Source organism: Melospiza melodia, chromosome 27 (assembly GCF_035770615.1).
Source record: "Melospiza melodia melodia isolate bMelMel2 chromosome 27, bMelMel2.pri, whole genome shotgun sequence".
NCBI classification, from domain to species: domain Eukaryota; kingdom Metazoa; phylum Chordata; class Aves; order Passeriformes; family Passerellidae; genus Melospiza; species Melospiza melodia.
Window position 1 is genome coordinate 7,380,573 of NC_086220.1, and position 17,132 is coordinate 7,397,704.

The window sequence follows — 17,132 nt, forward strand, 5'->3', positions numbered from 1 at the left end:
CCATGGCTACCCACGGATATTCCTGCTCGGCTGGTAAACAGCCCGCACGGCACCGCCTTCCGTCCCGGCGGGCCGGGGGCTGTTGCTACACCCCAGGGAAATGTTGCGAGGGCAGCTCACCCCGGCCTGGGCAGGCAGTGGGCATCGGCGCCGTGCCCCAGCCCAGGGTGCTGAGCCTTCAACCCATACCCTGCCAGCAGCCTGACCCGTTACAAGCTGGGCAGATTTGGGGGAAAATGCCTTTGCTTGGATTCTCGGGCTGGTGAGGTCAGTGCTGAGAGACCCGGGCCATCCCCTCTGGCTCAATGAATCCCCTCCGATCAAATCAAATCAAATAAAAAAATCCCCTCCGATCTGCCCCGGCTGGTCTCCCACCACACGGACACACCCTGCTGCTCCCAGGGCTCTGCTCTGGACCCCCAAATTTTGGCAGTGCTGGGCTATGTGAGCCCTGTGTGAGCGTGGAAATGAAACACCGCCCCAAGCCGGAGTAAACAGCTCTTTGCACAACAGCCGCCGGGGTTGCGAAGGCTCTGAGTGTGCCAGGGTTGAGCAAACCTCTGTTTACCCCCATGCCAGCCCCATCCGAGTGCCCAGACATGGGATTCCCCCCCGGGGCTGTGCTCCAGCCTGGCACGGGTGGGCACAGCACGGCACGGCCCCAGACAAGGAGCTGTGAAATAACACGGGTTAATGGTCAGAACTGGGAGATACTGGTGGGAACATCATGGCACAAGTTAAGGGTCAGAACTGGGAGATACTGGTGGGAACATCATGGCATTGGTGGGCACAGCATAGCACCAGACAAGGAGCTGTGAAATAACACGGGTTAAGGGTCAGAACTAGGAGGTACTGGTGGGAACATCATGGCATGGGTGGGCACAGCACGGCCCCAGACAAGGAACTGTGAAATAACACGGGTTAAGGGTCAGAACTGGGAGATGCTGGTGGGAACATCATGGCACGGGTTGCCCTTGTGGGCTGCTCACCCTGGGGCAAGCTGGACTATGTGGACGTGGACACAGACACGGGTGTGGGGATGTGAGCTGTTCCCAGGCAGCGTCACCCAGCTGGGTTTGCCTCCTGCCCCTTGAGTTGCTCATTCCCTCACCCATGGCCTGCTGCCACTTCCCCCAGCGTCCCTCTGCCGTGTCCCCCAGCCCAGCCGGGTGTGCCCAGGGCAGCTGCAGTGAGGAACTGTCCGTGCCCCATCCCGGCTGTGCCAAGCCCGGCCCTGCAGCGGGCAGGGTGAAGGCCGGGCGCTGCTCGGGGTGCCCGCGCCCCCCGGGCTTTCCTGCCTGCGGCGAGCGAGGAGGGGGTCGCAGGCTTCAGGGAAGTGTTTTGCAATCACCTTCTTCACAGCGTCACAGCAACTAACGGCCCTGGTTTTGAGGAACTAACGGGGAAAGCAGCATGTTAGCAAACACTCCGGGCACGGCCAGCCGCCGGCTGCCGGAGCCCCGCGCTCGGAGCGGGCCGTGAGCGGCTCCCGGGCACGCCAGACACGGAGCACGGGCGGGGATGGAGGCGAGGTAAGGATGGAGGTGGGGTAGGGATGGAGATGGGCTAGGGGTGGGTGACACTCAGGTCCCACTGAGCAGCATCTGGTCCGTGGCTGCTCTGCCCATCCCCTGCCTGGGACAGCCACGCGTGCCCCAGGGGTGGCCGCAGTCCCACTCCCACACTCAGTGCTTCGCCTCCCTCTGGATGTTGGCTTGGGCGTGAGGAGCTGTGGGCACCTGGGTGCAGTGTGGGCAGCCCCTCCTGGGCCACGAACGTGTCTGGGACCCATCCGGGACAGAGGATCCACCGCTCCCAGGCCATTCCAGCAGCGGGCAGGGACAGCCGGGAGGGCTGTGGGCAGGACCCCGCAGCCCCGGCCAGTCCCGCTCTGCTGCTGTCGGTCACTCGCTTCCCCCTCCCAGCTTATCGCCCTCGGCCGCCCTCACCCGCCCTCAAACCGCAAATCTCTGCCCGGCAGCGGCTGGAGATAATGGAGATAAAATCAGCCCGTGCCTGCGGGTGCTGTGCCCGGGACGGTGCCGGGGTGCGGGGGACGGCCCCGCGTTCCGGGCTGGGTTCTCTCGCGTTCCGGGCTGGGTTCTCTCGCGTTCCGGGCTCTCTCCGCGTTCCGGGCTCTCTCCGCGTTCCGGGCTCTCTCCGCGTTCCGGGCTCTCTCCGCTGCGCTTCCCGCCCCAGCGGCTGTGGCGAGCCGGGGGCGGAGGTGTCAGAAGGGCTGCGGGAAGGGCTGACGCTGACAGCGAAAGGACATTCTGCTCCAGGAAGAGCCGCTGACAATGGAGCCCGGCTCCTTCAGCCCACCTCGTCCCCAGCCCTTGCCGACCCCCAGGACAAGGCGCTTTCTCCGCTCCAGGTGATGCCAAAGCCACGGAGGAGACCATGGCCGGGCGCGGGGCTGGGACACCCTTCCTGCTGCAGCTCTCCCTGCTCCTGCTGCTCCGGCTGGGCGGTGAGTGCGGGCCCGTCCTGTCCCGTGCCACGGGCACAGCGTCCCCAGCAGCCGCTGCCCCCGGGGCGGGCAGGAGCGGCGGGCACGGGCAGGATGGCGCCTGGCACGTGCCCGTGCCTTGCCCAACGCTCGGCTCTTCCTCTCCAGAGTGGGGGGCCCATCTAAGGGGAGAGGCTTGTCCCTGTGTCCTGCCTGGGCGCTGAGGAGCTGAGGTGGCTTTGGCACAGCTGTGCCCAGGGTGTGACGGGTTCTTCCTGCCCACAGGGACACTGGGCTGCGCCTCGGTGACTGTGAGCCCCCCCGTTGTGCCCCTGGGCTCTGCTGTCGCGGCATCCTGCACCATCCGGAGGGAGCTCTGCCAGGGCTTGGAGCAGGGCAGGGTCCGGATCAGCTGGATGCTGGACAACAAGCCTGTGGCTGGGAGCCAGCGCCAGGGCCCGGGGGGCACAGAGGTGTCCAACCTCACCCTGCCCCGCTTCAACCACACCCAGGCCAGGCTGTTCTGCTGTGTGGAGTGGAATGGGACCAAGCAGCGCGTTGGCATGGCCGAGATCAGGGCGGGCTGTAAGTCTGCTGCCACTATGGGTCACCCTCCTCCCCAGCAGGGACGGGCACTTGCTCAGGCTCTTTCTCCTCCAGATCCTCCTGCAAAGCCCCTCAACCTCAGCTGTGTCCTGAACCTCGAAGACTACGGGCTGACGTGCCAATGGCAGCAGGGAACCAACAGCCACCTCCCCACCAGCTTCGTGCTGAAATGCACAGGGTAAGTCCTGGAACTATTATCCCCTGCCAAACCCCACAGCAAGGACCCTGAGCCCAGTGCCCTGTCTGCTGCAGGAGCAGAGCCCAGGCAGTGACGGGCTGCACCCCACGAGGAGGGCACAGCCACTGCACGGTGCCACGCCAGCAGCTGCAGCTGTACCGGCAGATGGAGATCTGGGTGTCTGCCACCAACGCCCTGGGCACCGCCGAGTCCGAGCACCTCCTCATCGACCCCATGGACGTGGGTGAGTGACAGCACACAGGTCAGGGGCCAGGGAAGCTCGTCAGGGCTGTTAAAGTGACATTAAAGCACGTGGGGCCCATTTTATGGGCAGGTTCTGTGATGGATGTCCTGGCGGGATGAATCGGTGCCAGCGCTGCAGAGCGAGCAGCACGCACCGGGTTATGAGCTGCCAGTTGACCTGCTGCACTCCACAGCTCCTGCAGCAATTGATTACCCATTTATTCAGCAGCTCTATTAATAATGGATCCTGTGCCCATAAACTATTTATAAAAGGAGCCTTCCCAGATGGAGAGATTTATCCGCCCTGAGCAGGGGCTGGGGAAGGGCTGCCCAGGAACCAGCTGAGCTCTCCCCTGGCTGTGCCACACTCTCACCCCCAAGCCTACCCAAATGTGGGGTGTTCCAGGCACCATGGAATCTGTTTTCTCTGCATAGGCATTAATGCAGAGCTGTGCCAGTGTCGCATTCCTCCATCCCAAGCAGGGGCACACACCAGCTCCTGCCCCTTGCCACCAGCCATTCTCCTAAATGTTTGGGGGTGATTTCCCCCATTTCTTGCCGCAGCACCCTGGCATTAACAAAAGGCACATGTGAGGTCATGGCTCTGAGCATTGCCCACCACAAACCTCTCCAACCCTCCCCTGCCCTTCCTGCAGCCAAGCTGGACCCCCCAACCCTGCAGAGCATCCAGTCCATCCCCTTCCAGACCGACTGCATTGCCCTGGCCTGGGATGTGGCGCGGGGCACACAGCACATGGAGCTGCAGTGTGAGCTGCGCTACCGGGCCCCCGAGGACCCTGCCTGGGCCCTGGTGAGTGCTGTGGGGCAGGGGCTGGGCAGGAGCCGGGACCCTCCCTCTGCTCCAAGCGGTGGGAGCGGGGGGTCCCCATGTGAGTGGGACAGCAAGGAGTCCCCTGAGCCCTCAGCAGGGCCAGTCCCTGCCAAGGCAGGAGCCAGCACAGCCCTGGTTTGGCTGTCCCAGGCCAGTGGCATCGTCGGCCGGGCGGGCACGGCGCAGCGCTGCGGTTTCCTGTTCGGCACACAGTACAGCTTCCAGATGCGCTGCCGGCGCAGCTCAGCCTCGGCACTGGGCTCGTGGAGCGAGTGGAGCCCCAGCAGGAACTACACCACCCACGAGAAAGGTGAGGGTGAGACACCCGGGGGTGCCCTCTCCTCGAGCAGGCAGGGGACACACAGCATGGTGCTGGGCACACGTGGTACAGCACTGGGGACACATGACACAGCCTTGGGGACACACGGCAGAGCGCTGGGGACACACAGCACAGCACTGGGGACACATGACACAGCCTTGGGGATGCATGGCACAGTGCTGGGGACACACAGCACAGCACTGGGGACACATGGCCCAGTGCTGGGGAAATAGGGCACGGTGCTGGGGACACGGTGCTGGGGACACAGGGCATAGTCCTGGGGACACAGCCACACGGGCCTCTCTCAGCTTCTCCCACCCCCTCCCATTGCAGCCCCCACAGGGAAGCTGGACGCGTGGTGGGGGGCTCAGCCAGCTGGGGCCGGGGGGCGGCTGGAGGTGCAGCTGCGCTGGAAGGTGAGCGGGGAGGCAGGGGGGCATTGCCTGGGGGGCATTGCCTGGGGGGCATTGCCTGGGGGGCATTGTCTTGGAGGGCATCGCCTGGGGGGCATCTCCTGGGGGGCATTGTCTGGGGGGCATTGCCTGGGGGGCACTGACTGGGGGGCATTGCCTGAGGGGAATTGTCTGGGGGGCACTGACTGGGGGGCATTGCCTGGGGGACATTGCCTGGGAGGCATTGCCTATGGGGCATTACCTGGGGGGCACTGACTGGGGGGCATTGCCTATGGGGCATTGCCTGGGGGGCATTGTCTGGGGGGCACTGACTGGGGGGCATTGCCTGGGGGGATGGGGGCATTGCCTGGGGGGCACTGCCTGAGTTCCCCGCAGGGACTGGCACCCACCCGCCCTGCCCACACCCAGGCCCCACGGCAGCGGGAGGCCAACGGGCGAGTGCTGGGCTACCGTGTGACCCTGAGGCCCTCGAGGAGGGGCAGGGACCCCCCCACCGTCTGCAACACCACCCGCACCCAGTGCAACTTCTCGGTGCCCGCGGGCACCAGCAGCGTCCGTCTGTCAGCCTATAACGCCGCGGGCGAGTCGGCACCGACCGAGGTGATCCTGCTGGAGAGGACAGGTGAGAGCAGTGCCCCAAACCCCTGCGGGTACCCCGGGCTCTGCTCGCCCCAGCGGGCTGCACGGCCAGGGCAAGGAGAGGGCAGACTCCAAACCAAACCCGGGCGCATGGGGGGAGATGTGGGAGAGGTCTCCTCCTCCTCCTCCTCCTCCTCCTCCTCCTCCTCCTCCTCCTCCTCCTCCTCCTCCTCCCTCTCCCTCTCCTCTCCGCCATCCCAGCTGTTTGTCCCACACCAGGGCAGCCCCTGTCCGGGCTCCGGGCCGTGCCCGGGGGTGAGCGCAGCCTCTGGGTGCACTGGGAGGCACCACTGGCCCCGGTGACCGCCTATGTCCTGGAGTGGCAGCGGGTGGCAGCAGAGCCTGGGCACTGCAGCGGGTGCTGGCAGATGGAGCGCGATGGGGCAGCCACCACAGCCCTTATCCAGGGTAAGGGGGGCTGCCAGGGGGCTCTGGCACCCATCCTGACCAAACCAGAGCCCCCAGCCCACTCCCCACCCTGCCTCCTCCCTCTGGATCCACCCCAGGGTGGGTGGGCTGGTGCCGTGGTGCTGGGGGCTCTCAGCAGTGCCCCCCCTGCTCTCCATTGCAGATGGCATCGAGCCTTTCCAGCGCTACAACATCTCGGTGTACCCTCTGTACGAGGGCACTGTCGGGGTGCCCGCCCACACCACAGCCTACTCCCTGCAGAAAGGTACGTGGGAAGGGAGCCCCACCAAAAGGAGGAACCACCTCTCCCCCTTGTACCCCAAATCCAGGGGCTGCAGCAAAGAGCTCAGCTTGGGGGGCTGCATTTGTGTCATCTCCGAGTGAGCCTTGGGGGCGTCATGGTGGGATCCCATCAGTTCCCATCCGAGGCACTGCCTCTGCCCAGCACTTGGTCCCCCCTTGTCCTGCTCTTTCCAGCACCATCCCACGCCCCCAAGCTGCACCTGAAGAGGATCAGCAAGTCAGAGGCCGAGCTGTGCTGGGAGCCGCTGCCAGTGGAGGAGCAGAACGGGTTCATCACCAGCTACACCATCTTCTGGGCCAGCAGCATCACCAGCATGGCCAGTGAGTCCTGCCTGCAGCACCGCTGACCCGGCCCTCTGTCCCACCTCAGCGTGCTGGGTGGAGATACCAGGAGTCCCTGTGTGCTTCCCAGAGAGGGTCAGGGAGTTTGGTGGGTCCCTGCCAGCAGGTGGGGGCACTCTGCCTCACCAACTGCCCCGTGTGTCCCCAGGTGCCACCGTGAGCCCTTCCCTCAGCTCCTTTGCCATCCGGGGGCTGAAGCCATCGACCCTGTACAAGGTGCACATCATGGCATCCACGGCTGCTGGCAGCACCAACGGCACCAGCCTGACCCTGGTGACCACGGTTCTGGGTGAGGGCTGCGGCCACCCCACCAGGGGGACACAGCAGGGGACCTGGTCCTGCCCAGCCTCGTGGCACAGCACAGCTGGCAGTGCCCACTGCAGCTCCCTGTCACCCTGTCCCTCTTCCCAGATGACAGCGAGCTCCAGTTCCTCTTCCTGAGCCTGGGGCTGGTCTTTGTCGGGCTCATGGTGTTGCTCATCTGCTTCCAGAAGAACGAGCGGTGAGTGGCAGAGCCCTGCCCCGCTGGGACAGGGTGGCCTTGCAGAGCTGGCATCCCTCCAGGAGCCAGTCCAGCACTGAGGCCACCCATTCCAGCCCGCCTCGCTGAGTTCCCCATCCCCGTGGTCCCCAGGATGAAGGAGCAGCTCTGGCCCAGCGTCCCCGACCCTGCCAACAGCAGCCTGGGCAAGTGGGTGCCAGCAGCACTGCCACAGGTGAGAGCGTTTGGTGCTTCCCTGGTGCCCACCCAGCTCATGGCCCCGGCAGGGACAGCAGGGACAGCTGGCACTGCTCATGACTTCCCGCTGCTCCCCCGGTGCCCACCCAGCACATGGCCCCCAGAAGGGACAGCAGAGATGGGTGGCACCGCCCGTGACCTCCATCTGTGCCCACCTGGAACATGGTCCCGAGAGGGACAGCAGGGATGGGTAGCACCACCCGTGACATCCCTCAGTGCCCATCCAGCACATGGCCCCCAGAAGGGACAGCAGGGACAGGTGGCACCACCTGTGACCTCCCTCTGTGCCCACCTAGCACATGGCCCCGAGAGGGACAGCAGGAACGGGTGGCATTGCCTGTGACCTCCCTCGGTGCCCACGCAGCTCATGGCCCCGGGAGGGACAGCAGGGACAGGTGGCATTGCCTGTGACATCCCTCAGTGCCCATCCAGCACATTGCCCCCTGAGGGACAGCAGGAACGGGTGGCATTGCCTGTGACCTCCCTCAGTGCCCATCCAGCACATTGCCCCCTGAGGGACAGCAGGGACAGTGGCACCACCCGTGACCTCCCTCGGTGCCCACTCAGCCCATGGCCCTGGGAGGGACAGCAGGGATGGGTGGCACTGCCCGTGACATCCCGCTGTCCCCAGGAGCCGCTCCAGAGCCTCGCCGGGAGGGAGCCGGGCCCGGCCGCCATCTCCACGGTCACCGTGCTGGAAAGGGAACCGGGCAAGCAGCCGGGGAAGGAGCCCCCCGCTCTGTCCGCCGCTCCCCCGGCGCTGCCCCGGCCCTACGTGCGGCAGGAGGGCCCCGGGGAGCCGGTGCAGTACGCGCGGGTGGGCGCCGCGGGGTACCGGGGGCAGCGGCTGCTCCCCGAGCCCGCTCCCCGCTTCTACGAGAACCTGCGGGGCCGCGGGGACGGCGGCGGCGGCGGCGGCGGGGGGGAATGGGCGTTCCCGGAGGAGCCCCCCGCCACCTTCCCGCTGCTGCAGGGGCTCCGCATCGGCGGCGCCGAGGAGCTGCACGAGTGCCGGGCGGATTAGTGTGGGATGGAGCCGGGCAGCGGCACCGGGATGGAGCCCCGTGGTGCGGGACGCCGGGTCCGCCGCCGGCGCTCCAGCCGCACCCCGGGTCACTGCCCGGCTCCATCCCGCTCTCTGTGCGTGTCCCCTCCCCACCATCTCCCTCGGAAATAAACGGGGTCGTGCTGAGAACAAGCCGGGCGTCTCTGCGGGAAGGGAACGGGGACGGGAACGGGAACCGGGACCGAGACGGGGATGGAGATGGATGGGGATGGGGATGGGGATGGTACCGAGACAGGGACAGGGACAGGACGGGGATCGGGACCGGGACGAGGACGGATAGGGGAAACCGAAACGGAGACGGAGATGGAGATCTGGATGCACATGAAGGCCGGGACGAGGATGGGGACAGTTAAGGCACCGGGAGGGCTCCGGGACCGGGACAGGATCCTGGACGGCCATCGACGCGCTCGGCGTTCGCTCCGTCCGCCCTGTCTCGGCGCTCGGCAGGCGCGCCTGGGCAAGATGGCGGCGCCCATGGTGGCCTGTCGGTGAGCGCGGGCCATGCTGGCGCTGCTGGGCCGCGGCCTGGCCGGGCCCGCCCGCGCCGGGGCCGCCGCGCTGGGCAGGGCACAGCCCGGTGAGGGGCACGGGGGATCAGGAGGCTGCTGGGAGGGAAGGAGGGAGGGTGGAAAGGGAAGCGAACCCCGCTGGAGGAATTGGGAGCGGCCGGGGCCGCCGTGGGAGCTGAGGGTGCGGGGAAAGGCGGTCTTGGGGTGGGCTGGGGGCCCTCGGGGGTCACACACCGGGCTCGTGGTTTGTTCCTCCTGAAAAGAGACGGGGCACCGGGTGACCTTGGGGTACCCGGGGTGTGGGGGTCCCTCGGAGCAGCGGGAGCGAGCGGGGGTGGCCGAGCCGGGCACAGACCAATGGCCTGAGGCGGGTCCTGGTGCCAGCAGCAGGGCCCTGAACGAGCAGCTGGAAGAGTTTGTTCTTGAAAGGTCAAAGAATGACCGAGTCCCGGCTGGTGATGAATATTCGTGTCTGTGCCAGACAGAGGTTGTCCCCAGGTGTCGGTGGCCCAGAGCAGCCCATCCATGTCGCTAATGAGATTAATTAATTAATCAGTTTATTCAGCAGTTTAAGCCTTCTAAATGATCACATTTGCCCGGGGGGGCTCTCACACTGCTCAGTGTGTGCAGCCAGCCCTGCTGCTCCAGCCCTGGCATTTGCCCACTCTGAGGCAGCAGAGCTTGGTTTGTGTTGGCACCGTGTGAGAGCCACCCTGAGCCACCCCAAACACCTCTGGGACAAAGATCTGCCTGGTCACTGACCACCAGAGTCTGTGTTAGCCACCCTGAGCCACCCCAGACACCTCTGGGACAAAGATCTGCCTGGTCACTGACCACCAGAGTCTGTGTTAGCCACCCTAAGCCACCCCAAACACCTCTGGGACAAAGATCTGACTGGTCACTGCTCAGCCAGAGTCTGTTTTGGCCACCCTGTGCCACCCCAAACACCTCTGGGACAAAGATCTGCCTGGTCACTGACCACCAGAGACTGTGTTAGCCACCCTGAGACACCCTGAGCCATCTCAAACACCTCTGGAACTAAAGATCTGCCTGGGCACTGATCACCAGAGTCTGTGTTAGCACTGTGTGAGAGCCACCCTGTGCCACCCCAAACACCTCTGGGACAAAGATCTGCCTGGTCACTGCTCAGCCAGAGTCTCAGTGCTCTGACCCCACACCCAGCAGTGTTTGACTGTACAGAGGAGCACACAGCACAGAGCACTGACTGGACTGTACAGAGTATTTGCCTGGAGAAGTGCACTCCTGTCTGAATCCTTTCTGTCTCTCCCACCCAGGCTGCAGTCCTGTGCTCCAGGCAGCCAGGGGCTATGCCAGACCTGTGGCCAAGAAGAGGAAAGGTATGTCAGCATCCACAGGAGCAGTGTTTTGCTGTTGGCATGCTCAGAGCTGTGCCCTCATGGCACAGAAATCATTCCAGAAGTGGTTCCTTGCAAGCTCAGAAGATTCCCCTTCTCCTGAGTGTGGGGAAATGAAGGATTGTCAGTAGCAGGAGATCTGTGAGGGTGGGCAGGCCCTGGCACAGGTGCCCAGAGCAGCTGTGGCTGCCCCTGGATCCCTGGCAGTGCCCAAGGCCAGGCTGGGCAGGGCTTGGAGCACCCTGGGACAGTGCAGTGTCCCTGCCATGGCAGGGGGTGCAATCAGATGGGCTTTAAGGTCCCTTCCAGCCAAAACTGTTTTGATATTCTGTGATCTCTGGGCTCAGTGGATTGTTGTAAATACGTGTACACCACATTGTAAATCCAGAGTGCTGAAGGGAAGAGACTGAACCCATTTTTGTCACTCAGTTCTGCCCTCTTGGCTGGATCTGCTCAGTTCTTCAGCACATATCAGAGCTCTGACTTTGTCCTGCTCTTTTCCCAATGTTCCTCTCTCTGCAGACATCCCCAGCCACCTGGATGACCTTCCTCCCACCATGCTGAAGAAGGATTATGCCAATCTCCCCATCATGAACAGGTATGGACAGGGATAGGGAGTGGCTGCTCTCTCCAGGGGTTTTGACCTTAAAAATGAGGTGTGTGTGAGCTGGCACCTGCTCACTAATTAGTTATTAATGCTCTGTGGGCACAAAGTCAGTTTGAAATCAAATTTTCAGACACAGACAGTGGTCAGTGATTGTTCACTCTATGTGAGATTGAGTGCTGCTTGCCAACATCCTCTGTGGGCTTTGTAGTCCATAAGAAAACAAACAAAAAAAAAGCCCATGAAATAACCTTGAAATACTAGAAACAGTCATCTTGGAAATAATCTGTGCCTGTCCTGAGCTCAGGTGATGGAGAGAGTCATTAAACAACTCCACATGAATTCAGCTGCTGCCAGATTTGGGCTCTGGGGCTCAGCACTGTTGTGCTCTGCTGCAGAGCTGCTCATGTGTGGTGCAGGGAGGGCCCCCAGTGGTCCAACTGTGACTTTCACTGCTCTCTGAAGGAACCAGCCTTAAAATTAAATATTTTTGCAGCAAAACTGCTCAATATTCCTGTAATCTGAGCCATGATTTTGCTTAGGAAAGTGAGCACCCGTTTATGGCTGCCAGGTTTGGCAGGAGGAGAGTCCCTGAAAATTTGTAGAGTAAATTAAAGCTGAGAAAAGGGAGTATGTTCTGAGAAGCTGAGTTAATTTCTGTTGTTCAGTAGAATTGTTTCTGGTTTATAAGCTAATTTGCCATCCCTTGCAGCGTGGATGATGTGGTGAAACGCCTGCTGTCCCTGGAGATGGCAAGTCAGGTCAGTGTCACTGTGCTTGCTTGAAAATAAAACAGATTTAATGATCACCTTCATGTGAGACTTGTCTATGCTGTTAAATATCTTTCCCTTACTGTATTTCTAAGTGACTGTAAACATGGGGTGATGAAATGCAGTGAAAATCTGGTTTGCTCTTAAAATTTATCACACTAAAGTGGTAACAATTGCATATTAAATTAAAACAAGAAAGTATTCAGGGGTGTCAGGGCACTGAGCTGTTCTGCTGCTGCTCATGGCTGACCCCCTGTGTTCTAAAAACCATTGCACTGGACAGCAGATGTGCTTCAAGTTATTTTTACTTTCCATTTGCCCAAAAACCAAACAGGTAGGGAAGTGGCACAAAGATCTCCATGCCATTCCTCTGTGCTGCCACTTCACCTTAAAAGGATGTAAAAGCACTGAGTGAAGGTGTGAATTGCAAAGCCCTTATGTGGGTGTTTGGGAAGAGAGCTGAGTGTTCTGGGACAGTGACAACCTCTTTTCTGTGCCCCACAGAGGGAGAAGTTGAAGGTGAAGACACAGCAGCTGGTGGAGAAGGTCAGGAGGTCTCCCCATGACAATGGCTCCTTTGAAGTGCAAGGCAAGTTAAAAAGGGAAGGGTATTGTTGGCAGATGAAACTTTTCTGCTTCTGTTCAGCTGTTCCCACCCCAGCACTTGCAGTTTGCTGTAGAATTCAGGAGGATCTCCTCCAGGAGAGCTGCTGAGGGGCAGGTGGCCTGCAGGATGCCCTGCAGGGCTGCTCCAGGTCTGGGAGTGTTGCAGAGGCTGCTGGGCTGCTTCCAAATTCCTGCTCCACATCCACCCTCCAAAGGCACTGTGTGCTTTATTCTGCTTGGAGTGCTTCTGTGATTTGAAGCACTGAGCTGCAGCTGTTACCAAAATGAACCAAATTCAGCCACAGAACCCAAATTTTTCTGTGCATCAGAGAGCTGTGGCTGAGGCACAGTGGGGACAGTGCAGGGACAAAGGTCTTGCTGCACTGACCAACACTGACAGCTCCTTTGTCATCAGCAAAGCCCTTCAGAGCCTCAGGATGCCACCAGCCCTCCCTCCAGAGCCTGAAATCCCAAAGATCTGGCTAGTGCCTTTGGGAAAAAAAACCCTTTTATTGCTGTCTGCTTCCCCAGAGTTCAAATCCCATGAGGTGAAACAAATGTCAAATCACTGGGAACTGAATGAGTGCAAGAGGAATAAATTCACAGATAAATTTATATGAGTTGCTAAAACCTTACTCTCTAATTAAACAGCCTCATAACTATCACAGCCCTGCAGGTTGTGTGTTCTTGTTTGTTGTGCTGTGGGCTGTGGGCAGGGACTGATTTGGGCAGTTTTTGCTGTTGTCAGGAGCTGCTTTGGGCAGTGTTTGCTGTGGCAGTGCTTGTTGTGGACAGTGTTTTGTTGTGGGCAGTGTTTTCCTGTGGGCAGTGTTTGTTCTGCCGCTGTGGGCATTGTTTGCTGTGGGCAGTGGTTTTTGTGCTGCTGTGGGCAGTGTTTTGTTTTGGGTGCTGTTTTGTTTTGGACAGTGTTTTGCCATGGGCAGTGTTTGCTGTGGGCAGTGTTTTTTGTGCTCTTGTGGGCAGTGTTTTGCCATGGGCAGTGTTTTGCTGTGGGCACTGTTTTATTTTGGACCCTGTTTTATTTTGGACGCTGTTTTGCCATGGGCGCTGTTTTGCCATGGGCAGCCCCTGCTGTGCTGCTGTGGGTCCCTGCAGGGGCAGCAGCGCTCAGCTGGCAGCTTGAGGCAAGGCAGATGATCCTAAATCACCTGGGAAAGCTGCTGCTCTCACACAGCTTCTCTCTCTGTCCTTCACAGTTGCTATTTTGACTGCCAAGATCCGCACGCTCGAGGAGCATCTCCAGAGGCACCCCAAGGTAACTCAGGGATCTCAGCCCACAGCTGCTCAGGTGGTTTGCTCAGTTTATTACAAAAGGAGTTTAATCCTGGGGATTATGGCTTTCCTAAGGAGGTTTATGAAATAGTTACAGCTGCTCCTTGGTGCCAGTGTGGGGAGCTGCTGGCTCAGGCACAGCTGGGGTCTCGCCCACTCTGCTCTGTGTTCTGGTTTGTTATTGTAGTGGAGGAAACAGCTGAGCAGATTCCTTTGGGCAGACTTGAACTCCATTTCTCCTTGCTGTAGATGTGGCTTCACCCCTTAGTTTTGGCTAATTAATGATTGCAGCTGCAGTAATAAACAAAGAGCAAAATCTGTGCTTGTTCTGCTCGTGAAAATGTTTGGTGGACAACGCTGTGTGAATGTCCCACTCCCCTGTCTAGGTTCAGGCCCAAATTTGAGACAACTTGCCTGAATTTATGTTCATAAAACAGATATCAAAGATTCTTTATGCAGGGCAGAAGAATGGATCCAAAAATGGATTGATAACTCCATTTGAAAGTGCATAATTGTTATTCATGAAAACTTGAAGAGTATAAGAGAACAGAATTGAGCTTTTTATTACAAGCCACCAGAAGCTGTACCAAGTGTTGAAGTTGGACTTTTTAGAATTCCTTGGCTGAATTTTTTACATAAATCACTTGTACAGGACAGGGAGATGTCTCCTGTGAGGGATTGCCCTGACTGGTGTGGCTCAGGCTATGCTTGTGCCCTTCCAAAGAACAGCCAGTCAGAGCCAAGTCACAGATTATTTTCATATTTAATTTCTGGCAGAACAAAGGTAAATGCTTCTGTTATTATGAAGCAGCACACTTCAAGAGGAGCAGGTTTTAGTCAGAATACTTTCCCTGCAGCTTTGGCACAGCCTGAATCTGTGCACAAGCTGAAAAGAGTCTTCAGGGAAGGTGAAGGTGCAACCATGGAAGGGAGAAAGCAATTCCAGTGCAAAGTAAATTACATCTCCTTGGATCAGCTTGTGCTGACCTGATGTACTCACAGCATCTGCCAACAGAAATTGTTCTAAGACTCTGTCATTACCTTATCATTGCCCTTCATCCAAAATCTGCTCTCTTCTCAGTAATTTACTGGACAGGCAGGACGATCTGCTGCGGCATTCACATTTTCTGGAAAAACCCTTTGCCCAGGATTTTTCTCCTGGGAAGCTGAGAAGCCTCAGATAAAAAGGAAAATAATAATTATCTGATTTGCTTCTCCTCTGTTTTGCTGCTTTGGAATGTGTTTGGAGATTGTTTACCCACAGGTGATTGTTTCATTGGATTCTGCAGTGGGTTGTTTTCACTCTTTGACCAATCAGGGCCAAGCTGTGTCAGGACTCTGGAAAGAGTCAGGAGTTTTCATTATTAACTTTTTAGCCTTCTGTAAGTATCCTTTCTGTATTCTTTAGTATAGTATTCTTTAATATAATATAGTATCACAAAATAATAAATTAGCCTTCTGAGAACATGGAGTCAGATTCATCATTGTGGTATTTGCTGGGATCCCAGATGAAGGAGGAATTGAGAATCTGACTTTATGTTTTTAGAAGGCTAATTTATTCGTATATATTATATTACATTACATTACATTACATTGCATTATATTATATTACATTATATCTATACTTAAGAATAGAGAAAGGATACAGACAGAAGGCTTAAGAAGAGTGATAAGGAAAACTTGTGACTCCTTCCAGAGTCCCAGCATAGCTGGACAGTGATTGGTTATTAAGTAAAAACAATTCACTTGAAACTAATCAAACAATCACCTGTGGGTAAACAATCTCTAGACCACATTCCAAAGCAGCAAAACAGGGAGAAGCAAATGAGATAATATTGTTTTTATTTTTCTGTGAAGCTTCTCAGCTTCCCAGGAGAAAAAATCTTGATGAAGGGATTTTTCAGAAAATATGACAGCAACACATCATTCCTTCCTGTGTCTGGAGGGATGCAAATGCAATAACCTGCCTGCATTGGAGTGAACCTTGTGTGCTTTGCAGGACAAAAGGAACCGCAGGTTCATGCTGATGGGTCTGGACAGGAGGAGGAAGATGCTGGGCTACCTGCGCCGGGTGAACTACAGCACCTTTGAGAACACCTGCAAGGAGCTGGGCATCCAGTACAGCCCCCTCCAGCCCTACAGCCGCCACCTCACCAAGCGCTGGATGGTCAAGAAGGCTTTTTGCATCAAGGTATGGAGCAGGGAAAAACCCCTCTGTGAAAGTCTGGGAATTCGGTTTTATGGCATTCACATTTTCTGGAGAAATCCCTTTGGTCAAGAAGGCTTTGTGCATCAAGGTATGGAGCAGGGAAAAACCCCTTTCTGAAAGTCTAGGAAATTGATTTTGTGGCATTCACATTTTCTGGAGAAATCCCTTTGGTCAAGAAGGCTTTGTGCATCAAGGTATGGAGCAGGGAAAACCTCTCTGGTAAAAGTCTGGGAATTCGGTTTTGTGGCATTCACATTTTCTGGAGAAATCCCTTTGGTCAAGAAGGCTTTTTGCATCAAGGTATGGAGCAGGGAAAAACCCCTCTCTGAAAGTCTAGGAAATTGATTTTGTAGTCTAGGAAATTGATTTTGTGGCATTCACATTTTCTGGAGAAATCCCCTTGGTCGAGAAGGCTTTGTGCATCAAGACATGGAGAAGGCTGCACAGGAGAAACCCCTCTGTAAAAGTGTGGTCTCAGAAGTCTTTTCCAACCTGAAAGATTCAGTGATTGACTGGGTGGCTGTAACAGAATAATCTCAGATGGTTTCCTAGAGCAGGGAAGGCACAGAAGGAGGATTTGATCTGGCTCCTGCTGGAACCACTTTGCCTGCAGCAAACAGCCTGGGCAGCAGCTCTGCAGGCGGCTTTATCTCTCTCCCTTCTGCTTCCACAGGTGTTCCAGGAGAAGAAGAAGCTGCAAGCAGCTGAGAGACTGAAGAAGAGGAGAAAGTGGCAGGCAAGAGCAAGAGCTGCACGGGAACAGCAGGAGAAGCAGGTGCAGGAGAAGCAGGCACAGGAGGGGACACCTGTGTAGTGGCACAGCCAGGCTGACAATAAACTCCTGCCCAAAGACCTGAAACCTCTTTGCTCATGTGGTGTGGGCACCTGGGAAGGGCAGCTGGTGGTTTGAGTGGTTTAGAAGTTTAATTTGAGGCCGAGTGCTGGGCAGGTTGGTCTGTGAGAGGACCTGGGGACTCCAGCACTACCCTGCAGGTCTGTCAGTGGGAGCAGCTCAAGGGCTGCCTGTGCCCTGTCAGCACAGCATCCAGAGGTTTGCACTGCCACATCTTCTTAGATATTTATAAGCTGAAACTTAAGACATTTAAATTTGACATTATGAATAAATTCTCCCCTGTGAGGGTGGGGAGACTCTGGCACAGGATGCCCAGAGAAGCTGTGTCTGCCCCTGGATCCCTAGAAGTGTGCAAGGCCAGGTTGGACGGGGCTT

At 58.0% G+C, this 17,132-nt stretch overlaps 2 protein-coding genes across 3 annotated transcripts; both read left to right on the forward strand.

Moving 5' to 3' along the window:
- Positions 1-1,476: 1,476 nt before the first annotated feature.
- CSF3R (colony stimulating factor 3 receptor) lies at positions 1,477-8,495 on the forward strand. 2 transcript variants are annotated; one of them, XM_063177324.1, is made up of 16 exons: positions 1,477-1,532; positions 2,283-2,470; positions 2,735-3,034; positions 3,110-3,233; positions 3,308-3,477; positions 4,133-4,287; positions 4,459-4,618; positions 4,961-5,043; positions 5,449-5,662; positions 5,899-6,087; positions 6,251-6,352; positions 6,565-6,711; positions 6,881-7,021; positions 7,144-7,234; positions 7,367-7,448; positions 8,103-8,495. In XM_063177324.1, the coding sequence occupies exons 2-16, from the start codon at positions 2,401-2,403 to the stop codon at positions 8,493-8,495; spliced, it is 2,421 nt and encodes an 806-aa protein (XP_063033394.1). In that variant the 5' UTR covers positions 1,477-1,532; positions 2,283-2,400. The 2 variants fall into 2 exon arrangements, with proteins under 2 accessions (XP_063033394.1, XP_063033395.1); XM_063177325.1 differs by having other exon boundaries at positions 1,482-1,532; positions 2,375-2,470.
- A 565-nt stretch (positions 8,496-9,060) lies between these two features.
- On the forward strand, positions 9,061-16,763 carry MRPS15 (mitochondrial ribosomal protein S15). The gene is made up of 8 exons (XM_063177455.1): positions 9,061-9,114; positions 10,342-10,404; positions 10,945-11,020; positions 11,739-11,787; positions 12,301-12,385; positions 13,620-13,678; positions 15,695-15,886; positions 16,578-16,763. The coding sequence occupies exons 3-8, from the start codon at positions 10,980-10,982 to the stop codon at positions 16,716-16,718; spliced, it is 567 nt and encodes a 188-aa protein (XP_063033525.1). The 5' UTR covers positions 9,061-9,114; positions 10,342-10,404; positions 10,945-10,979; the 3' UTR covers positions 16,719-16,763.
- The last annotated feature ends 369 nt before the right edge of the window (positions 16,764-17,132 follow it).